The sequence below is a fragment of the Cavia porcellus genome, unplaced genomic scaffold (genome assembly GCF_034190915.1).
Source record: "Cavia porcellus strain 051 isolate PalLab524CR breed Dunkin Hartley unplaced genomic scaffold, mCavPor4.1 scaffold_1, whole genome shotgun sequence".
NCBI classification, from domain to species: Eukaryota; Metazoa; Chordata; class Mammalia; order Rodentia; family Caviidae; genus Cavia; species Cavia porcellus.
The window spans coordinates 179036529-179061650 of record NW_026947484.1 but is presented as its reverse complement, the minus strand read 5'-3'; the positions used below and the strand labels follow the sequence as shown (position 1 = coordinate 179061650).

General features: G+C 42.3%; 1 protein-coding gene across 6 annotated transcripts in view; it reads right to left on the bottom strand.

The window, feature by feature from the left end:
* Epb41l4b (erythrocyte membrane protein band 4.1 like 4B) overlaps positions 1–25122 on the bottom strand; it is a 131044-nt gene that overhangs the window by 89667 nt on the left and 16255 nt on the right. For all 6 annotated transcript variants that reach the window (XM_063261074.1, XM_063261086.1, XM_063261102.1 and 3 more), the window contains exon 2: positions 1482–1586. In XM_063261074.1, the coding sequence (XP_063117144.1) occupies positions 1482–1586 (105 nt within the window). The remainder of the gene's footprint in view (positions 1–1481; positions 1587–25122) is intronic.

The window sequence follows — 25122 nt, the reverse complement described above, 5'->3', positions numbered from 1 at the left end:
CTTGGTACCATACATTGACAAAAGAAGAAGGGGGAGGGGAAAGGAGGGGTTGAGGGGCAAAAGGAACAGAAAGGAGACAAAACAGTGTCAGCAATACTCAGAAGGGTCAGCACCTTGAACCCTGAGGTTGCCTAGGGGAAGAAATGAACCAAGACAGAGGCCTTGAGGAATGTGAAGGACAGCCATGAAGTTAGAGGACGGGGGACGGGACTCTGGGTGGATCAACTCAAAGGAAGCACAACTGGATAGGGAGATAGAAAGGGAAAAGCTGGGATGCAGCTCCCCAGGGCCCAGTGGGCTGCAGTGAAACGCCAACTGAAAAACAGACCACAGAGTCCAGGACACAACGGCTGTAGGACTAAGGGAATCTTCTGGAGGCAAACAGGATGTCCTGTTGCGTCTGCAAAGGGAGAACACACACACACACACACACACACACACACACACACACACACACACAGTGGGAGGCCCCTTCCCACCCCCAAGGTACTGCCAGGGGCCATTTATGTCCAGGTTTTACTCTACTGCCTAAGGTCCCAACATCTGAGATTCTCCAGAAGACTCAGTTCCCAGGTACTAATTCTGAGCAGCTTCATCTCCCACTTGTCACATGTGGGCCCCCAGGAAATAACTGGTAAGTATATTTCAGGTGTGAGTGTTCTAGGTCTCAAAGTGGAACATGGTCTCAGAGACCCACCCTTCAACACACTGTCTAAAAGGGTATCCCCTCACCCTCTGTCTATTTCTCCCCTCTGTTTAATTTTGTTTACCCTTTTTATCACCTGCCATATTTTAGGTATGTTTGCCACTTAATTCATAATGCTTAGAACAGGGTCCAGTGTATAAACAGGCACTCAACAAACACTTTTAGATTGTTGAATAAATTATCTTTGAAACCCAATGCTAGATCTTGTTGGGAAGGATGACAATGAAATCATTTGTTCCTACTACAAAAACTGTGGTTCTGAACACACGGAGGTCATGCATTTTAGCATCTAAACATCAGCATTTAAACAGTTCTGCCTCTAGGAAAACAGGTGTAGCCTGTGATAACTTACCCCCATCTCCTAGAGGTGGCCAGTTTTGCCTGCTCTCTGCTCCCTGCAGCCTGGCTGGGACTCAGTGGTTCGAGGAACCCGTGCTCTACCAGCCAGAATCTGTGACAAGCTGGTGGTGCAGCATCATTGGGAGAATTTCTGTATTTCTTCTTCTTCCTACCTACTATAAGGCATTATATGTCCAGAAGTACTTCTTAGTGTACCCCATGCATAAATTCTGTTTACTGGCTACCTCAGGGAGGGGGCATCCTACAAGTATCATAGATACATTTCACCCAAGCACCATCACCACCTGCCAATGCTCATTACTGGACCAATACCAGAGTTCTATGCCTATTTTTCTCTACCAATTTCTAGCAACTGTGGATCTGCAATTAGCATGAAAAGCCAATCTGTCCTGAAATGAATCAAAGCAATACATACTGTGACCTGGGCAGAGTCGAGGAACTGGAGGCCAAAGTAGTCTGTTTCCACAAGGTCTAGGTGGTATATGATCTGATCAAACAAATCCTGGCCTTTGGCATGTTTCTGGAAGACAAATGGGTAGAGGAAAAGACAAAGTGTAATAGCTGGATAAGAAACAAAAAGACTTAAAAAAAAAACTTCTCTAAATTGAATACAGGCAAAAATTTTTTAGAAATTCAAATCATTTAAGTGTAACAAACTCATAATTAGATTCAAGCATCATATAACAGTATAAAGTTAAAAATCCAGATAACTACTTTTAACCCTTGGTAGCCCCTCCCTACAAACAGAATGCTTTTTCAGATGAATGCCTGCCTACAGGTGATGGTAAGCTTCGCCAAAATCAGACACTCTTGGATGGAGGTATAACAGGGCTCTACTCTATACAGCAAAACCTGGGCAGCCTTTCAATACAGGCAACCTTAGGAAATTTGTTCCATTCTTTGGAGTTGGCTCTTCCAGCCTTCTGATTTCACAGAACAAGTAACTATGGCCCAGAATGAACAAAAGATCTGCTGCAGGTCATGGGCCTAGAATCTAAATTCCAGTCTATCCTAGATTTTTGACTGTGTGGTACACAGATGGGGCAGGAGTACAAGAGAAGGAATCAGACCCAAGGGCTCAAGTCCTGCCCCTGCCACTTATTAGTAAGTATGTCCCAGAACAAATCATTTCTCTTTAAGCTTCTTTTCCGGCCCTGTAAATGGGCTTAGTTTTTGCTGTTCTCCCACTAGTCCTTGGGAAACTCTAAAGGAGGAACCACTGCAGTAACAAGCAAAAAGGCTCATCAGCACTCAAACAGAACATGGCAAAAATGGCATCACTGCAATGAAAACAAATATCATATAAGGACTAAAGAACCAACTTCTTCTCAGAGAGAAAGGGAAGGATCCAGCACTAAGCCTGCCTTCACACAGCAGTGGGTAACCAAAGAGTGCATTATATAGCAGGATATACAGAAATTAACTCAAAATCGATCAGAAACCTAAATGTACGAATCTAAGTTACAAGAAGTCTAGTCTCAAAATGGAGTTAAAACTGTTCTACTCTGATTCTGGCCCTCGTCACCCCCGCCAGGCTGAAGCCAGAGCAACTGAGGAAGATGTACATCAGTGGTCTGAGCTTTGAAACTACACATTAAGAGAATATTTTGGAAACTGGGCACACTCACAAATCATGGGATAATGAGAGATCCTCAATAAAATGCTCCAGGGACTTTGGTTTTGTGACTTACTCTTGTGTTAAAGAGATGGATGCTGCAAAGTACACTCGATCACACAAAGGTGAAGGGCGTGGAGTTGTACCAAAGGGAACTGTTTCTAGAAAGGATTCAGTAAAGCCTGGTACCCATCTAACTGATTATTGTTGGCAGTATTAAAGAAGATACAGAAGAATTCAATTTGAGAGACTACTTTGAAAAGTATAGCAATGGAAACCATAGAAGTTATGGGAGATGGGCAGAGGGGAAAAACAGGATTTGCTTTTGTAACTTTTGATGGCCATGATAATAGTTGATAAAATTGTTATTCAGAAATACCACACTATTAATCCACACAATTGTGGAAGTGAAAAAAGCCTTTCCTAAACAAGAGGTGCTGTCTGCTGGATCATGAGAGGTTATGGAGGTGGATCTGGCAACTTTATGGATTGTGGAAGAAATTCTGGAGGTGATGGAAGGAATTTCAGCCATGATGGAAGAGACCATGATGGGTGGTACAGGAGATGAAAACAGAGGTAGTTATGGAAGAGGTGATGGTGAATATAAGGTGATGGTGGAAGCTATGGTGGAAGCCCTGGTCAGGATATGGAAACCAAAGTGTTGGATACGGTAGTAGAGGAAGAAGACCTACAATGGTTCCAATAAATGGTTATGTTGTGGTAGCTATGGAGGTGTTGAGAACTATAATGATTTTGGAAATTACAGTGGACAACAGCAAACAGATTACAAACAGATTGCAAGAAGCTCTGGCACTCCAGTAGTGGTGGTTATGGATCTGATGGTAGAAGTGATGAGTTTGGCAGCAGAGGGTTTTAAAAACCAACAGAAAAGGACAATAGTTCTTAGCAACAGAGAGACAGCAAGGAGTCGTTAGGAAAGCTGCAGGTTACTCTGAGACAGTCATCCCAGATGCATCCGAGGAACCGTAAAAATCTGCCACAGAAAGAATGATGATCCATGGTTGGAAAAGTTACTACAGCTAAGTAGGAAACCCTCTAGTTCAGCACTGTGACAGTCACAGTCTGCAAAAAGTGCAGCTACTGATTAACGCAAGGCAGTGTCAATTAGATGTACAATCCCGAGCTTTTAGCTTTTGTAGCTTTGTCTTTTTCTGTTCATTGCCCTAGATACTGCCCTGTAAATTGTGGTAGTAGGACCAGGAATGAATAAATTAAGAGATTTTTAACTTTTCAATATTTGTGTAGTTCAGTTTTTCTACATTTAGCATAAAAACTTTAACAAAATGCAGTTCTGAGGGTGTTTCCTTGTGAGAAAACAGGCAGATCACTGTTAATTACTGTTTTGTAGGGATTTTGCTAGTGAACTGTAAAGAAACACTTACTGATTTGCAGATTAGGGGGAATGAATCTATTTTCCTCATTTCAAACCATGATACGAATGGTCAACTGACATGTGCAAAGAAATATTTGTATGTTTGTAATGTGCTTAAATTAGCATATTTGTGAATTCGATACCATTACAATTACTTTCAAATGAAAAAATCTTGAAATTTGTATTGGTTTTTGTGTATTTTCTTTCCAAATGTAATCGTGATTTTGGTGTGTTATATTTGCTGCATCCTAGCTTGTTTAAAATATCTCCATTCTACATTTCCCTTGGTCACATTTAAACTGCTGCCATAATTTTTGGGTGTCAAGAAATGTCTATTGGCCTCAATTTAAATGATAGAAAAGGATAGTGGATGTTTTTCCTCTCCCTCATTAAAAAATCATCAACTTTTTGAGATACGGACCACTAAGTCTGCTAGGTCTTGAGCAAATTAGCAGATACTTGGTCTCCATTTTTTATTTTTCTTTTTAAAGCATGCAAGCATCCAGTTTTGTTTGTTTGTTTTTTGGTACCAGAGATCAAACTCACAACCTTGAGCTTGCCAGGCAGGTGCTTAGGCCACTGAGATAAATCCCCGGCCCCTAAGTCATTCAGTTTTTAAATCGTGAGTTTCTTACATTGTTTTGTTTTTGTTTGTTTTTCTCAATACAAGCTTTCAGAGCAGGAGAATAAAAACCATGCATTACTGAATGCCTAACTGGCTGGTATGCTTTCTCCCGTTTTTACCCTATTATACATTTTATTGAATGAAACCAAGGGCAGTTTAGGTATGATTGTTCAAAACAACTTAATACAGCAAAAATGTAGCACAGTAGCTCAGTGCAAGCTTTTCACTTCCCAAAGACCCAAATTCAAATCTGGATAAACTTCAAGTTCTTAAGATCCTAAAGAAGGGGCTGAGGGTTTAGCTCAGTGGCATAAGTGCCTGCCTTGAAAGCAGGCAGTTGTGAGTTCGATCCCTGGTACCGATAAAAAAGAAAAAGACAAAAAAAAAAAAAAAAAAAAAAGATCCTAAAGAAAACATTGTGTTATTGCCTGTGTATATTTTAACCTACATCATGTTGGTGTGAATTACCAATTTGTTTGGATGATCCTGGCTAAGAAGAGTTTAAATTATAAGCCTGTGTGTGTGTGTGTGTGTGTGTGCGTGCGCGTGCATGCATGTATGCATGTGTGTGTAAATAGATAGATGTATCTAGCTATATCTACTATTTTGCAAAAAAATTCAATCTATAAAACTCTGAAAATAAAACAGAGGCACAATGTTTCATGACCTTGGAGCAGGCAATACGTTATGAACTATGACAAAGCAAAACTGAACCAGACACCAAAGTATAAAATTTTTCATTTCAAAAGACATCAAGAAAGGGCATCCCAGAACAGAAGACAGTTTCTTCAAATTATGTAGTCAGCCCTTCATGTGTACTCCCTACAGTCACCATATAATCAGCCTAGAATCTGCGTGGAATTTACACAGTCCTCTCATGCACTCTAAATCATCCCTAGACTACTTACAATACCTACTACAATAGAAATCCTATATAAACAGTAGTTACATTGTATTCTTTAGGAAATAATGACAGAGAGAAAAAGTGTATACATATTCACTACAGATTCATGTTTTAAACACTGTTTTGATCCACAGTTGAATCCATGGATATGGAGGATTGAAACTGCATCTGATAGGAACTTTTACCTAAAATGAAGAGTGATTATAATTTCACAATAAAAGACAAAGTCCTAATTAGAAAAACAGCAAAAGACAGAGTTCTCCAAAAGATATGCAGTCCATAACCACATGAAGAGATATGCAAAATTGTTAGTCATTAAAGGAATGCAAATCAAAACCACAGATACCACTTCACACCCACTAAGATGGTTACAATAAAAAAAGACATGATATCAAATGGAGAAACTGAAAACCTCATATATTGCTGATGGGAATAAAAAATTATATAATGATGTTGGAAAATAGCCTAGCACAGTGGTGGTGAACCTATGGCATGCTTATTATTGTTTTTCTTTCAAGACAAAAGATATAAATGTATGAGTTGTTTTTTCTAAACTAAAACCTCAGGTTTCAGGTTTAATTGTAGTGCTGGCACCTTGTGATAAACAGGTGGGTTTCAGGTTGTAGTTTGGGCACTCATCTCTACAAGGTCCACCATCACTGGTCTAGCAGTTCTTCAAATGCTTAAACCCAGATTTACTGTCCTTCTCAACAGTTCCAATCAATGTAAGTATAGATGCATAAGAAATAAAAACTTATGTTCATGAAAAAACTTGTATATGAATGTTCACAGCAGCATTATTTATAACATCAAAAAGACAGACACTACCAAAAAGTTCATCAACTGGTGGAGAAACAAAATGCACTTGTATTCTTGTTTGAAGGAGTATCATTTGGCTGTCAAGTGGAAGCACTGATATATGCCAGCACACGGATGCACCTAGAAAACATTATGCTTAGGTAAATGATGCCAGTCACAAACACCGCATGTATCAGATTTATCCCATTAAAAGCATTGCCCAGAGGAGACAATATGTGGAGACAGAAATTAGGTGTCTGCTTAGGGCTGCAGGGTTTCAGGGGAGGGCAAGAGGTAAAGGAAGTGACCTTCTGCAACAACACGCTCTATACAACTCTGTAAATACCCTAAAAGGCACCAAATTGTGCACTTGAGATGGGTGAAATGTATAACGTGAATTTTGATAAAGTCATTAAAAATAGTAGATACACAAATGCTGGAGGGGCTATGGGGAAAAAAGAACTCTTTCCGCTGTTGGTGGGAATGTAGGCTGGTGTAACTACTGTGGAAATCAGTGTGGAGATTCCTCAGAAAGCTAGGACGCAGCTATTCCACTTCTGGGCATCTTCTGAGAAGAATTGAAGACATCATACTGTGACATATGTGCACCCGTGTTTATAGCAACACAATTTGTAATAGCCAGATCTTGGAGACAGCCTAAGTGCCCATCAATCAAGGAATGGATAAAAATGACATGGTAGTTTGATATAATGGAGTACTACTCAGCTATAAAGAAAGATTGCACTGAGACTCTTATAAGTAAATGGACAAGACTTGAGACCATACTCATAAGTGAAATAAATCAAACTCACATGTGTAAATACTGTATTGTCTTCCTAGTGTAAGAAACTGAAAAAGTCTACATGATCCAAAATCTACAATAAGCGTTGGTGGCATAGTGGTGAGCATAGCTGCCTTCCAAAATCTACAATAAATACTGTGTAAGGGTAAGAAACTGCTCAAAGAGGAAAAGTAATTGGGATAGGGGAAAGGAGGAAAGAAGGAAGGGAAAAAGAAAAAGACATAAATTTGTGTGCATATCTATCTATCTATCTATCTATATATATATGATAACTAAAATGACTATACCACTAATTGTATTAGCTATTGAAAAAGAACAGCTAATATTCATATGATTAGATAAATTCTTTTTTTTTTTTTTTGTCTTTTTCTTTTTTATCGGTACCAAGGATTGAACTCGACTGCCTGCTTGTAAGGCAGGCGCTTATGCCGCTGAGCTAAATCCCCAGCCCCCGATTAGATCAATTCTACATGAGTATATCTGTTATTCTAAGAAACCCTTTTGATGGTAACAATGTACAATATTACAATCATTGTCAAATTCCTATCATCTTGTTTTGTAACTATACTGATATTGTATTGGGTTTGTTGTTATTGTTCGTCTTTTTTGTGCCTTTTTGTTCTCAAATAAATTTAAAAAATGAATACAAATAGTAGATAGCTGCAGTTTTTCTTTGTGAAGTATTCTAATAAATTAATATAGAAGGAACAAAGGAATTGTAATATCAATATTTTTCGGCCCTAATTAACGGTAGGCTCTAAGTGCCAGGTATAATTCACAACAAGAGATGACTTCCTGCTACAGAACAGCTAGCACCCAAGGCATAATTTGTTTCACATGCTTCTCTCCACAAGATGCAGCCCGGGAGAAGTCCCAGGAGCTCCTCAGAGCACATGTTTCAGTTTCTTCAATGAACAGAATAAAGGGAAGGAAAGAAATGGAGGGGACACCTGCAGATTAAAAGAAATTTAAAAGACTTTAAGAAAGGCAAAATCAATCTGTAACACCGAGGTTGTACACTCAGGGACCACACTTGAAATGAATAAGGCAGTCATAAAGGGATGACAGAATGGGGGCAGTTGCTGCTCCTTGTAGGGACAGTACACCGAGGGCCAGAGGGCAGCGAGCTATCTCCTGAGCTGGCTAGTGGCATAGTGTGTATGGGGGGGGAGGGGGAGTAATACCTGTTTTTTAAAACCTCATCAAACCATACATCCGCTTTACTTGTACATCTGCATTTCTATGATGCATAAAAGTAAAGACGGGCTGCAGTGGAAGAGCATTTGCTTAGCACGCACAGGGCCCTGGGTTCATTTCCCAACACTTTAAAAAAAAAACTAAGCGCACTCAGTGGTGAGGACAGAGTAGAGGCCGAACATGCAGGAGGCCTGGGGTTCAACCCCAAAAACAAAACAAGTAAAAACCAAAACTGAAACTATTGCTGTACTGTAGTGCTGACTTTCCTTCCTGGAATTGCTCCTGTGAAGACAACAATTCACCAACAATAGATGAAGAATGCAATGCGGTTCTCTACAGTCTGCTGGAGAAAGAAAGGAGGGAGAGAGACGAATCATCTGATCTTTCAGCCACAGCGACACAGAAGGGAAGGCACATCACACGGTAGGATACTGTCCAGCCAGTATAAAAGATAACAGCAAAGATGAGACAGAAGTAAGAAAAAATTTTACAACAACATTAGTAAACAGACTGTAATGTAAGAAGTAAGCTGTGATTCCCAACTACAAGAAAACACATATGCGTTATATATTGTGGATACTTGATAAAAACAGGAAATTCACTAAAATAAAAATAACTGTTGTTAGGAGAAAGAAATTGTGGCGCTTCTTCCCCAAGTTTTCTTTAACACTGATCTTCTGGCAACTGTCAGACAACAAATACAATTTTTTTTTTTAAAAGACAAACACAAAAAGATAAAAACAAGAAAACCGTCAGCAGTCTCCTTCTTGCTGGTAAAAGTCTGCCCTGTGGATTTGTTCCCCTGGTACTCTCCAGCACTGCCAGCTTAACAACACCTAATTACTGAGGCTCCAAAGCTTCATTAGCATGTTTCCTGCTGGGACAGAACTAGTAAAGTTTTAGCAGAAGGACATGGCAGAAAGATTGGGTTAGGAGGAAGCTACAGCCTTGACCACAAGCAATGTATAATTTCCCAAAATCCATGTAGCCAGTCTACACTTGTCCCAGGACTGTTGACATGATGCCCTAAATATACAGGGACATAAAACTCAACGGGCACCAAGTCCAGTCTGCTCTCCATTTATAGTTATGTATCCGGTTCAGAGCTTACCATCCAATCACGTGATTTCACCACTCACTGAACATTAACTGAAAAGTCATCATCTTACTTAGGTACAATGAAAGGAGTCAGTGTAAATTTCTGTGTAGGTCACTCCAAATGTCACTTCCCAGTGTCTTTCTAATGTGGCCGGTCATGTCAGAGGAGCTCAAGTCAGAGGCTGAGGAAGGACCTTTCTAAGGTGGAAGGTCTCTTCTGCCACACTAGACCTTCACACTGCTGGACTTGGAGGTGACAGAGTCTGGTGGGTAGGCACTGCAGGTGTCCACCCTACACATCTGTAAACTCTCCCCTTGCACTTAGCCACCTCCAAGAATGCTTCGGATTTGGTACGTTCTGCTAACAGAAAATTCTCAACAGCCCTTCTCAGCTCCAAAAAGAATCTGGCAAAACAGGACTCATTTGAAGGGTCCTCAAAACAGATAACCTAGCAGGTTAGTGAGCAGGATAAAGACAGGAGGATCAAGCCTATTCCTTTGAACTACCATTGACCCCTACTCTTAGCCCTCAGAGTATTTATCCTTAAACTCACGAAGGCACTGGATAACTCCATTCATCTGTACCATCAGCCCCAGCAGCCTACCACCCAAAGCAACACGAGAAAGCCCACAAACTATTATCTCAAGCTTAGCCCAACAGTTCCCTCTTTTAGGAGGCAGAACAGTGTTCCCTATATGCTCCCATAGGCAGGCACCTACCTGCCTGTATTTCACACAGGATCACCTGTATAGCAGCTGTCTGTGCTCCCTGCTGCAGACTGAGTGCTCCCTACTGGCAGGGCTCAGCTGTGTTCACCTGAGCACCTGCCTGCTTGTCCCTCTATCTGCAAAGCACAGTGTCTGTCCACAATATATAGCAAGCACTGCATAAATCAGTATCATTTGATGCATGGGTGGATAGTAGGGGGAATGTGTGGTGAGACCAAGAAAGAGATGTTCTGAATGGGTCATGCTAAAGTACTTGAGAACAGATTGCTGATACTTCACAAGCAGCAGGCCTAAAAATGAAAATATGCTTGTTAAATATTTTCATATTAAGTATGCCATGAACAAGTGCCTAGGGAATCACACTGCTCTTCCAAGGCCATTTACCTAAACACAATTTTGTTGCTATTACGTGAAGTACTGTCTAGTGGTTCAGGAAGCAAGTTTATGTGACAAGACCAAAAAGTCATTCCTTGTTGCCTTATTATTACCTAGGTCTCACCCCAGTGGTGGAGTCACTCATTCATTCCCTCAACCACTTATTCATCACTCATTTAACAAATGTTTACCAAGAGCCAACCACCAGTCCAGATTTCAGGGTCTTGGCTGGGATCAAAAACTCTGGAAGGGGAGTAGCAATTCTTCCTTCACTACTGAAAGCAAGGACTTCTTGGGGGGAGGGGAGTCTTTTAGTATTTGCTTAAGACTCAACCCCATAGGTAGCCAAACCACTTGACCGAGTATGAGGCTTTACTGTGTCAGGATTACTATTCTGGAACCCAAAGGCATTCTATCTACTCCTAGACTGGATCAGTGAGCTGTTCCCAAACACAAGAGGCTCAAGCAAGTTCTTCCCTTGAGTTCTCACATGGATGTTTTCTAGTTCTTCTGCCTCCCATCTCAACACATCATTTTCCCCAAGGACCAGCAACCAGTGGTTTTGAGCCAGCCTGTCTTTGTGCTCCTCACCTGGCAAGAGCTGAAAGTAAGGAAGCTCATTAAATTGTATATAAGAGTACACAGTTGCCAAAAACATTAGAGCAGGTAGGCAGGCAGGAGGGAAAGGCACAGACTTTGTTCTATCTCTGCCAGCCAGTCAGAGGTTCCTATTTTTCGACTCTCTGGTTCCCAGCTATATTGCTGATAAGGGAGACTGCTGGACAGCTGATGTCTTAACTGACCCCCAAATAAATGAGTTATCATGGTCTCAGATAAGATGTTACTGGCAATGTATTACTGCAACCTGACCCAAGGGCAACAGTAACAGGTCCTGAAAGAACAGAGAAGATTAAAGTCAACCTGTTCAAATCTCATTCACTCTCACTAATGTAAGATGCCAGGCATGCCAGGCAGATTTGAAATAAGAAAGAAGATCTGTGTATACTTAACAAGTATGCATTCTAATTGTGAACTAAATTGGAAAAGCATGTCATCTGAGCTCTAAAAGTGATTTCCGGAGCCCTCACCTTGCAGATACATTCACCTGCTTCACATCCATCTTTAAATATTTATCCCCCTGTGCCTGTTTTCAGAAAGGTCTCTCTCATTGCCATCATGGCTCAGGCCATGTCACCTCATACCTTGGACCACGACAGCAGCCCTAGGAGGGTCTGCTATTTCTGGAATCTACTCCCTAACACCCATCTTCCCGTGTTTGCCAGAATCGTCTTCATACAATGTAGCCTTCATCTCAGTCACTTTTTGGCTCAAAAGCATCCAGCAGGGAATGAAGTGCAGGTACCTTTAGCCTGATGTCAAGCACTGTGCTCAGTCCATACTGTCCAACCTAAAATATGTTTTCTTTTACTGCAGGGTCCGACATACATGCTACGCTCCCATCAAACTGTGAAAGGGCCTGTGTGTTGGCAGTAGTTCTCCAACACAATGCTCACCCCACCCTGCATAACAGATCCCAGCTCTACGGCTTGGCTTGTGTGCTCTTCCTTTGGAAGGACACACTTCTCTGACAGCCCCATTCCTTTCCCCACCTGCAACAAGTCAACCTCTAGGACCAATTTCAACTAGAAAATTTCATTATTCAACTTCTTGTTGGCAAGCACCCTTCCCTGTTTGTACTTGTTCCTCTGCCATCTGGTATTTGGAGGTTGAAATAAACATAAACTCTGCTGTGGATGAAGGAGAATCCACAGTTCCCACATGGCCTTCAAATAACCCACTGTTTAGACAGTCTGATCTCCATGGTCCAACTCTGATGGGAATTCTCTATAGCCAGCCAGGACCAGGGTTTAGAACCCTGGTACCCATCATCCCTTCCAAACCCTGCACATCAGGACACTGGTGTTTTAGAAACCACATTGCACCATGCTATTAAAAATGGTATGCTTTCTCCACACGAAATATTCACAAACCCCAGATTTTTAACTCACAGGTTAAAATAACCAAAATAATTGTGGTAATGGTTTAAGTGTAGCTTTTGCACTTATTCCAGTTAAATTCCATCTTATTTAAATTGGCCTGTGATCTACCTTGGAAAGAACATTATGAGACCCTTCCTGTTACTTGATCTGTCAGTTGATCCAGTTTTCCCATGCATGGGAAATGTCATAGGCTGGCCAGGAGAGGAGAGTCAGTACCAGTGGTATCTGACTTCCTTACCTCAGTAAGGGCATCTGTTTGACAGTGACTTCCACTCCAGTCATGAATGCACATCCTGTGCTCTGGAACTCTGAGGGGCAGAAATGCTGGGTTGGAAACTGTTGTGGTTTGTATCGGATGTCCCCACAAAGCCTCATGAAGTTTTAGATAGGGCTTTCTCAGAGGGATTGAATCCAGAGTGTGTGGTTCATTGGCAGTGAAATGCTAGGATTAAGTATGCTGGGATTAAGGGGTGGGTGATTGCTGGGTCAGCCCACTGACTAGATTTGCACCACCCTAATCCCAGCAGCCTGGATAAGATAAAAAGGGCAGAAAGAGGCTTGTCTCTTTTTTGTTCTTGTTGCTTTTGCCGCCATGAATGGTTGCCCTTCTGCCATGTGCCACCCTCCCTTGGAACCAGCTGATATGGACTGAAACCTCTACAAACTGTGAGCTAAATAAACCTTTCCCCCTTTAACTTTGGAGTCAGGGAGTTTGTCTCGGCAACAAAAAAGACAGAAATACAGTTCTATTACTTTACTAGTAATATGACCATGATCTCAGGCAACCTCACACCTTAGCTTTTTCATCTGAAAAATTGGAATACAATACCCTCATCTGTTCTGTCAACTTTGCTAAATTATATTAATTTTTAAAAAAGCAAAGAAAGCAAACAAGCATGTGTTGTAAACTGTGGTTTGCTATGCCAACAAACACACTTTCACCCAAGCCACTTGTTTATAGAAATAACCCCATGTGCTTTTTGTCAAATGCTTAATAAAAACCAGGTACCTTAGTAAAACCTACATGAGGTTTATAATCCCATTTAAAGAAAAATTGAGGTTAGTCTGATTTGGGGATTTCTGTAAGCTCACGCTGATCCCTAAAGATCAGTTCCTTCCTTTGCAAGTCTTTAACACCCCTTATTTAAGTCTGTTTTAGAATGCCAAAGGGGATCACAATAGCTTTCCCAACCAGCAGTTCCCAGAAGGCAACTGCCTCCAGGCTTGTTTCAGCTGCTTCCAGGAAGTGCTAACTTTACAGTTAGGTACTAGCTCTGCCCTCCACTTGATAACTTGCCAGTTTCCTATAAGTCTTGGTAGGAAACTATCCCCTTATTAAGGACATACAAGCCCCACGTGGCCCTGGAGTCTCTGTCTCTGATATGGGTTGGATGAATGTCCCCCAAAGGTCCATGCATTAAAGGTTTGCTTCCCAGGGTGGGACTACTGGGAGGCAGTGTGGACCTTTAGGATATGGGGCCGTTGGAAAATCTTGAGGTCACTGAGAGCGTCCCGCAGGGGATTAGGAGGCCCCACCCCTTCCTGTTTCTCTTTGTTTCTTGGTGCCATGATACACTATTCTTACCAAAGACCCAAAGCAAACACCTGACTTTGGACTGAACTGCCAGAACCATGGGCCAAAATACTCTCTTCTCTTATAAATTATTTACCTTAGGTAATTTGTTATAATTATGTGAAGATAATTAATACAGTCTCCATTGCCAATATGGCTAAGTCTCCATAATCAAGTATATAGCTTCTAAGTGGCAGAACTACATTTTAGGGGCAGAGTTCTATCTCATCCTAGCCATCTCATTCAGCTCTTTGGCGCGAAGCACATACAATGTGCCCTGAAAACAAGAAATACTTCTTAATCTTAATATACACTGAGAGCCTACTACATGCATGGTTTTGGCTATGGCTGGAATGCAAGGCCATAGGGTCCAACAGAGACAGCTATCATGGGGAGGCAACTCGTACTCTGTCTGGAGGGCAGGAAAGTGTGTATAAAGTGGAATATTTGCTCTCAGACTAACACAGAAGCCAAGACACTGTGTGTGTGTGTGTGTGTGTGTGTGTGTGTGTGTGTGTGAGTGTTTGTATGTGCGGGCTTGCACGTGCAGGGGCAGGGAGGCAGGAATCAATAGTCTGGCTCCTGGAAATTTAACTCTGGTAAAAAACAGAGCACATGTTATTAATTTCCTAACTTGTCTGGCTAAACAATCTCTTACAAATCAGAGGAAACAACAAAAAACAACTGCCTTTAATTTTAATGAACAAGGAAGTAAGAAACATTTTAAAAACAAGGAAGATTCCTATGATTTCAGGGCAATTTAGTGATTTCGCAAGACACTGTATCAAAATAAAAGATTAAAAAAAGGGTCAGTGAAGCAACTCTGTGTGAAGGCCTGGGTTCCATCCCCAGTACTGTGCGGCACACAACTGCCATCTCAGTGTATGAGTGAAAGAAGATATTGTTGGTCAGTTCCAGGGACAACTAGCGTCTTCCTTAAAGCATGGTGTAGAGACCCTAGATATGCTGAAAGATCTGGACAGGAAGATTCCAGGTGTAACCTTCCACCATAGAAACATAGCCACATTGGCTTCAACTAATGGAGACACTGATTTAAAACACTTTGTGTTTTAAAGACTTTGTGTTGCACTACTGATCAACTGTTGATCAATCTCCATTTCTCTCTGATAAACTATCTGTAGGTCAAGATATTTTGTGATCTCAGCAAAGATTCAAATCTCACAGGTGTTTCATTTCCATTTCTTTCACAGGGTGCTATGAGTCACATACAACACTACTGGTCTTGATCCCATGAACTTTCTTTCTTTCTTATACTCCTGGGGATTAAAATTAGGGCCTTCAACATACTAGGCAAGTAGTCTACCAATGAGCCACCACCTAAGTCCCTTAACATTGTTTTTTAAGGAAGACCAAAAACTATCTAGTGACTTCAATATCTGTGTAACCACACTTCTGTCCAAACAGGTGAAATACAAGGGATTCATTAGTTTAAGGGATGTATTTCCCATTTACTCAAAATCCTGAGTGAAGTCCAGGATACCTACAGCTACTTATACTAACTGCTGTGAAAAACTGCTTTCACGGGGCTGGAGTTAGCTCAGCAGCATAAGCACCTGCCTTGCAAGCAGGCAGTCATGAGTTCGATCCCTGGTACCGATAAAAAGACAAAAATAAAACTGCTTTCACCCAACACTTCAAATATCACACTTCCTGCTTTCAGTGGGGAACATAAAAACAGCGTAAGTTTTGGAGATGCTACTATCAGATACACTAATAGCTTACCCTACTGACAGGAACTTTACCACAATCTACCTAACATATAGGTCCCCTGGACCAATTCCTCTCCAAGTTCTGGACTGGGAGCTGCTCCAACTTTACTATTAGATGAGCTAAGTCATGTGACCTCTCATGGTGCTCCTGTCCAAATAAGTCCTCTCTATTCCTAGTGGACAGGAACAGAGAACTGGAGGTAACCTGTGTGACTTTTAAGGTAGATGCCTGCCACATCAGTGGCTTCTTTGTTCCACCAAGACAAACAAGTACACAAGGACTTCACAAGTTCCAGATAGGAAGTATTTAACGTGTTAATTTTAGTGCAACTTATTCAAATAGTAGTGTGCTTGCAAATATGGGTGCAAATACTCTGACACTCCTATCAATAAAGCGCCTTTGCCTTTTTTCCCTTGAATCTAGATGAACTTGGCATGGCTTCATCCAAAACAAATACAGTGTTGGTAATGTTTTGTGATTTCCAAAGCAAGTGACAATTCTCTTCTGATGCTTAGTCTGGAGGAAGACTCAGGCAGCACATAGACAGTCCAGCTATCTTGAGACTGCTGCACTTACCAGGACACAAGTAGATATTCTAGCCAATTGTCTCAGCTAAGCCAGCTGTCTGGCCATCCCTGCCAAGATACCACACATGGAAATACAGCATCTTGGGCCCTTCACACTAGTCTATCATTAAAGTGAGCATTGCTGAGTGACCTTGCTGATGCTATGAGGAGCAGAAGAATTCTCCAGCTGAGCTCTACCCAAATTCCCGACCAATGCAATCCATGACTATGATAAATGGTGGCTGTTCTAAGCCACTAAGCAGTGGGGGAGTTTATTATACAACAACGGATAACTGAAACAAAAAATCACAGTTATACACAGATACAGCCATGTGTACATGACATGTGTGTCTCATAGAGAAGATTTCACATAAAGTCTTTCATAATTAAAAAAATATTTCTTAGGAAACTTCAAAATTGCAATGCTAATTTAGGTATCATCTGCTTGGAAACAAGAAAGTAGAATAAACAGATGCATTTTTTGAAAAAAAAAAAAAAACCTAGAAACTGCTTTTAAAAGCCACTAATTCTGTTCAGGAGAAAGATATTAAACTATCTGAGGCTGCCATATACTGTTTGCCTGCTCTACTAGAAACGCTCAACAAGTTACACTGAAAATGGGGAGGGACTGTATAAATCAAAAAATGGAACACGTGGTTTCTTATGATCCCTGGACCAAACAAACTATAATAAGTTTTTGAGGTGAATGCAGAAAACTTATTATTTAGGACTTGGTATTAGATTAAGGAATTAAGTATGACATTTTGTGGAATACCATAGTGATATTGTAGGTTACCCATTTAAAATTAAGAGTAAATAGATTGCTTGGAAGTTCTTTAAATTTCCAGAAATTGAGTAAGAGATAAGCTCAGTGGCAGAGTACTTGCCTTAGCATGCTACTAAGGCCCTGGGTTTGAACCTTAGCACTCCAAAACAAGCCATCAAACAAATATATAAATCCAGAAAATAATAAGTGGGTGTCTATATACATGATACTTTTAACATCCTGGTCTTTTGTATATTTGAAATTTTACATAATAAAACTTAAACAAAAGTCAGGCATATTGGAGCACACCTATAATCTCAGCATTCTGAGAAGCTGAGGCATATCACAAGTTTGAGCTCAGCCTAGACATGACTTAGCAAGATTCTGCCTCAATATTTAAAAAAATATGTATTAAATTAAAAAGTGCTGAGGATTAGCTCCATGAAAGGTCCTGGGTTCACTCCCCAAACCTACGTGAAATATAAAAACCTTAACAAAACCTTCGGACACGCAGAGGAGTTGGGGACTGAAGGTTGTGAGCACATCACGGCCTGAGCTCTGCCGTAGAGCACTGGGGCCACTGGTTGGGAAGAGAAGTCATCCACGGTAACGGTGAAAGTGATATGGATGCCAATAGGGAAAAGTACACCATGCCATTAATGCTTAATTTTGCCATTAAGACAAAATACCTCTGCTGATGTCTACATATGACCTAAAGTCACCCCACGCACCCAACCTCCCAGACTTTGGTACAATGTATGAAGAGACTCTCTGCTTAATTTCACAAGACACAAATAAAATACTTCTATAGCAAGAAACAAATCACACACCACAGTGAAAGTTTAATTTTTGGCTTTGCACATACCAAAATAAACTTTCCATCCAATGTAATTTCATGGAAACTATGTTTTTAGCCCGTCACAGTTTCTGAGGGATATAAGATTGACATTTAACCTGGAATCAAAGCACCATAATCTGTCATCCAGCAGACTACAACATCATGACATGGAGCAGGAAGAGCTCCTTGGTGGACATCGTTGGGTGGCCACAGTGACCAGGCCTCGGTATAGCATCCCAGTTACCAGATAAAAACACAGGAGACCAGCACATACCAGGCCCTTCATTTTATAGATAGGAAAAACAAGGCCAGGGGCCAGTCTGGTTGCCAGGCAGCCACCACAAAGCCAGAAATAGAATGGGAGCCCTCCGATCCCGAGACCAACACACTTTTCTTTCTTAGGACTATCTTGGGAAGCCTGCATTATGCCTGCTATCTCAGTGGGAAAGAAAAGGCAAGTCTAGCTTCTCTGCTCCTCAAAGGTTAAGAACCAAATATCTCACAGGATAAAACCAGAAAGTTCTGTGCTTAGACACTTCTTAACTATAAAACATGTTTGGTTCAGGAAAATATTTTTGGCTTTTTTTTTTTGGTTATGGTGGACCAAGGACAAAAAGAACCAAAATAGCAACCTACTACCAAGGAAGCAAGAAAAGGAAAAAAAAAAAAAAAAAAAAAAAAAAAGAAATTGAAACAAATTTGTGCCTGGCTAAACAGTAACACGCAATTAAAATGATGGATGCCTTTGTGCCAGAGGTTGAGTTTCAAACAAGCTGCTGGAAGAAGGGCAGCCCTGAAAATAAATTGGCAAATTAGTTTTTGAAGCCAGATTGCAGACCCCCCCACACCTCCATGAATTCTGAAAGCAAATAACTTTACATCAATAAATATGTAGCAAATTCCCAGGCATCTCTGCCAAGAAACATGAACAGAAAGAACTCAGTCAGTGTGGCTGACTGCCCCCACCCATCCTGTAACTTAGGAACGTGGACTAACTTTGAAAAGACATTACCACCTGGTATCCAAAGCTCCCCTAGATGTCCCAGCCCTATGAGGATCGTTCCCCTGTGATCCGCTCTGCCCTTCCCACATCTAAAAGTGAAGTTCTGGACCTGAAGAAGTACCCTGAGAAATAGGGCAGTGAAGCCACAAGCTGGAGTGCCACGCTGAGTGCCTCTGAGTGCTCACTCTAGTGCTCAGCTCAGGTGGAGCCTGATTTCTGGGAGGTTTCTCATCAGCCGAGGATGACATGAAGTGAGATGACTTTAACAGGGCGTGGCCCAGGGTTCACCCACAGCACACACCTGGTGATAGGAGTGCCCCATTCTAAGCAGTACACCCACTAGCGGAGTGGGGAGATGAGGTTTACAGAAGTCAAGAGATAGGAAGGTTCAGTTATGGGTTGAACTGTATGCTGTACAATGTTCCTCTCAAACTCACGATGTGGAAGCCCTGACCCCCAGGACCTCAGAACGTGACTGACTACATTTGGAAACAGGGAGTTGGAAGAGGAAGTTGGGTTAAAGTAGGGCTCCGGGTCAATCTGATGGGTGTCTTTATGATAAGAAGAGAAAGGACACACAGAGAAGATACCAGAACCAAACGTGCCCCAGAAAAGACAGAGCACACAGAGACGCAAGAGAACAGCCCTCAGAACACCAAGGAGAGAGGGAGAAAGGCCTGAGAGACTGGAGGGCACCTTGATCTTGGACCTCCAACCTCCAGAGCAACAAGAACAGAACCAGGTGCTGTTGAAGGCACCAAGCCCATGGTACAAGTCATGGCAGCTGAAGCCAAACACCAGAGGGAAGAACAGGGGTGTCAGGTCAGAGAGCAGGTTTGAATTTGGGCCCCTTCACCTACAGCCACAGCACACGCTTGCTTGACCTCTTCATCCTGCCGAGCTTATTTCCTGTCTGTAAAATGAAAATGAAAACAGCACTCATCTCACCAAGTGACAGAAGGGTAAACTGAGAGCTTGCAGAGGGCTCTACCCAGCCTGGTCACAGCTGGCCCCAGTCCTCTAGAGAGCTGGACACTGCATGGTGGTCCCTGCAGCGAGGCTGAAGGAGAGACTGTTCCAAACAGCCTTCAAGATTCCTGAGCCCAGCACACACCAGCTCCTGGGGCCCTACCCATGGCTGGCATTCGGTAAATGTGGACAATGAACTCAGTGAGCAAATGAGTCTGCATTTAAGTCCTTTTATTGATTACACCAGTTCCTAAGGCATGGAAATGGAGTGATTTACCAGAAGGGGTGAGATGGAGACAGAGATGAAGACAGAGAAAAGAAGGGAGAGAAGGAGAAATGGAGGAAATTTTCAAAACGATTGACTGGAGAAGCCCATAAACTTTTTTTCTTTAACCCTCTCTGTGGTGAGCTTGCTTGTTAAGACCATAAAACTGTAACTAAGGCACTACCATCCAGTCATTTGATAGAGTGGTATACAGATAAAAGTTGCAGGCAGCCTTTGATTTTTCTTTTTGGTAGGAGGAGTCAATATTCTTTTGAAAAAGTCAGTGCTTCCCTGCAAGAAGGCAAAGAGGGACTGGGGATGTACATAGCTCAATGGTAAAATGAAATCTACCTGGAGATGACCAGGCCCAGGGTTTATGCGAATGACTGTATAAGGTGGAGGAGGAGGAAAGGAAGAGGAGGATGCTGGCAGAAGCAGAGAATGACACATTTAGGTGGAGGAAAGGAAGGTGCGAGGCTTGCAGTCTCCCTCACGTTTGGATTTGTAACAATGGCATTATCACCATCCTGTCCCTGAGGCACAGGCACGTGGCTGACAGTGTAAGCCTTTGTGATTAGAATCCCGGAGGTAACTTCACCCCACGGAGTTAGCAGGAAGAAACACACTTCCAATCATCTCCTCATTGCACACAGGGACCACCGAATGCCAAACAAGATACAAGCAGTAGCTAGGACTATTATGAAATGCTACTCCAAAATAAAATGCACAAGTAGCAAATTATTTACAGAACTAAACTCCTAGGAACAAATATAGTAACTGCTACAGGTGGGTCATAAGGTTGGTTAGCCTCAATTTTCTCCAGTTCTGGCAGAACTAACTCACCTGGAATGGCTTAACACATAAGGTACTAGTGTCCCAGGATCTACACCCAAATCAGGCATGGACCTCCAATGCCACTCAGAGAATCTAAAACAAGGGTGTTAGCTAGGTGCCACTCATGTGATGGACATTCTGAGGGACTTCTGCTAGTACAGAGGCAGGAAATGCGTCACAGGAATTCAGACTGTGCTATTATTACATCTACCAATTTTCAAGAAAACCTAGAAATATGCATTTTTAAATGTATAATAAACTTTTTAAAATGTTGTATGGGCCTCTAGTTATTTTTTTTTTTTTTAGTTGAAGCTTGACATACATAGGCAAGAGTACACAGGTCGTCAGGTGTGGTGGCAAACACTTGTAACCCCAGCACTCTGGAAGCTGAAACAGGAGGATTATTGCAAGCTGGAGACCAGCCTGGGCTACAAAGTGAGCCAAAGGCCAGCCTGAACTGCATGGTGAGATCCTGTCTCAATAAGACCAAACCAAACCAAACAAACAAAAAACACGACAGTACACAGGTCATACCTGTATAACTCAAATAGCAACAAAACTTGAACATCCCTAGCAATAGCCATGCAGGTCAAAAGAGGTCATTCTCAGGTCTCTCTAACTACTGATGCCCCATATGCCTCCTTCCCAGTTCCCATCCCTTCCTTCCTTCCCACAGCAACCGCAGATTTATTTTGCCTATTTTGAAGTTCCTATCAATGGAATCACACAGCATGTATCTTTCACAGGTGCATGGAGATGGTGCCCTCCAACCCGCAGAGCCTGTATCCATGAACAAAGGCACGCAGGTGGCACTTTACAATTCTAAGAAGAAGGGAAATGAGATCCAGTGAATTCACGTTTTGTGGGTCACCTAGAGAAAGACTTGGAACCACAAAGGGAGGGAGGAGTCAGAGATAAGAAAAGACTAGGTGGTAGCTGGAGGTCAAAGTCGGTGGAAGGGGGGAGTCTGCTCCTAGATCAAAGGAACAGCACGGGACAGGGGCGTTCAGGTGCCAGAGAGAGGAAGCCAAAGTTCAGAGTCACTAACAAGGCAGAAAGTAAGCAAACTGAGAGACATGGTCAGAGAAACTAGTAACCAGCTTCCTGCCCTGAGACACAGCCCTCTCCCTGGGAGACAGCAGGCAGAGTGAGTGATAGAATTCTGGCATGGCTGAAAAGATAAGAAGTATGAAATATAAATGACCTTTATTTTAAGAATGCGGGGAGAGATCCCCCCCTTCCCCGACCCTCCGGGGTCTGGCATTGTCTCTGGGGTCTGGCATTCTCTCTGTTGGACATGTGGAGTGGGGGCATACATGTAGCTTAGGTTTGGGGTGGTGCCTAAGGGGCATTAATGATGCGCAGGTAGCCCATTGGTATTCATTTCGCATCACAGGTAAATTCCTAGGGGCGGGGAAGATGACCTCAAGATAGAGCCTCTTGGTTCCGCCTCCAAGCTTTTCACCAGCTACAGTGTCCCAAATGGGCCAAGATCCTTTCAGTGAGCAGCTCGTTGTTGTTGTTTTGTAAAGGTTGTCAGTGTAAAATATTTTCATGGTTTGTTACTGTAAGAGAAGCCCTAAATGGTATAATCTTTGAGATGCCACAAAATGGGGGCTTATTCCTGGTTGTTTTAGATGAGGTCAGCGGGAGAGGCTAACAGGTCAGACGCCTGGAGAGAAGCTCCTGGTGAGAAGCTCCATGATGAACAGAGTTCACACCCAGCAGCAGCAATGCTGACGCTGAGAGAGAGAACAGCCCTGGCTATGGCTGTAGATTGCTCTTGCTGTGTCCGGCTCTGGGGGAGCTCCTTCACATGAACTTGGAACTCAAAGAGCTCATGAACACAGGTGTGGTCATCTCTGCTGTCACCAGGCATCACCAGGAAGAACAGGGACGAAGAGAAAAGGGACGAAGCTCCTCCTAAGCTCCTCCTCTGTTCCGATGTCTCAAACCTAGGAGGAGTCGACATTTTCAAGGAAGGGAGAATAACAGAGAGGCCTTTACTGAGGCTCTGCAGCGGACTCAAAACCAAACTAGGTGCCAGGTAGATATGAGAGCAGGTCAAAGACGCATCTGTCTCCCCAAGTCCTTCCTCTTCCTTGTTTCCTTTTTTGTAGAAATGAGTTCTTAACATTTTACCTAGGCCAGCCTCAAACTTTTAGGCTCAAATGATCTTTTGCCTCTGTAGCTAGAGCTACAGGCATGCACCAGGCATCTGGCCCAAACTGAATTTCGAAGGCTCCTTTTTTTTTTATTCACACACAAGCTGAGCGAAATTAACCTTACATGAAAGGGCAGCCTGTGCAGGATTCCATGTATAGACAATTCTAGAACTGGCTGAACTAGTATGTGCAGGAAACAAATCAAAATAGCTTTTACCAGAACAGCTAGGGTAGAGAGGTGTGGGTTACACATACATTTCCATTTGTCAAACCTTAACAGCTCAGGTAGCTGCATTTTGATATAAATACAACCAACCACCCTCCAGGAAAAAGAAGTGTAAAACAATTAATAGAGAGCAAAGAGATGGGACATATAGTGAAGAAAATCATGAGATGGAATGAAATGACAGATACTTACTATTCGGTTTACATGTGTATTTATATGACATTGTTTATAAAGTTTTAGAGAAATAAGCAGTGTATCAGGCTAGGGCCCCTCTTTGAGCTGCTCCATCCTGGGGTTCTCAGTCTCACCAATTTACCACACACAAAATACAGGGTCGCTTCTCTCCTTCACCATCAGTCCTACACGTAAATCTAACCACAAATCCAATGGATCAAACTCCAAAGCATCTGCCCTTCCGAGTGGCCAGCACCACTGAGACCTGCAGTGCAGCTAACCACCTGACCACAGTACTGCCCACTTCCCAGCACTCTGCAGGGAGGTAAGAACTCTACTGTTCAGGACCACTGAATGGTCTCAGCCATCCTTCCTAGGTCCTGGATTGTAGCATCCTAAAGGCTGTGTTTTGTTTCCCACCTGGTTGGCCAGTCCTCCATCACTCAGGGTCCAAGCCAGCCCAATATCATGTCTCCCGAAGCCACTCCCAATCAAAATCACCTCTACTTCCAGTGAACCCTATGTGGTTTCATTTTCCGGGTATGTGTTGCCTATGTCATTCAGCTACATATTGTGGTTCCAGAAGAAGTACAACGGAATGAAAAACAGCTCAGAGAAACACATAGGATTTTGGGGGTCTTAGCAACTGCATTGTTTGTTAGGGCTGCCATAACCTAATACCACAGAATAAATGGCTTAACCAATAAAACTTTGTTTCCCCCCAGTTCTGAAGTCTAAGATCAGTGGGGTTATAAGTAGGATTGATTTCTTCTGGGGCCTCTCTCCTTGGCTTACAGATAGGTACTTCCTCCCTGTATTCTTACACCATCTTCTCACTGTGGGTGTGTTTATGTCCCACTCTCCTCTTTTAACAACACTAGTTATATTAGATTAAGAACCACCCTCCTGACCTCATTTTAACATAACCACCTCTTTGCAAACCTTATCTACAAATATATTCACATTTTGAGGTACAAGGGATTAAGGCTTTGACATATGAATTCAGAGGATAAGGCAGGGGTGTAATTCAGCTCCTGACAGCTACCTCTTGGTCAAATGAGAGTGTAACTGTAGCTGCTCTGCTGACCTCAGAGGATTATCAGGAGGGCTGGGATCTTGTATGAAGACCCACCACTCTGACCCTGCTGGCCCTTCCTGACCCTACGAGGAGCCACAAATGCCGGCAAATGCTGCACCTTCTGCACTGGGGACATTCTGGCCTTGCAGCAGGACACAGCTGCCTTCCAGGCTGTAAGATAAGAGTTCTTCTCATGACAAGGACCAGATCTGCCCAAACTTTTCTTTAAATACTAGCGGCAGTACGGTATAAAGATTAAGATCATGTCCTGCCACATTTTTAAAGAAGGTATACACAGTATGATCACATGTTTTTGTTGAAAACCTTTTTCT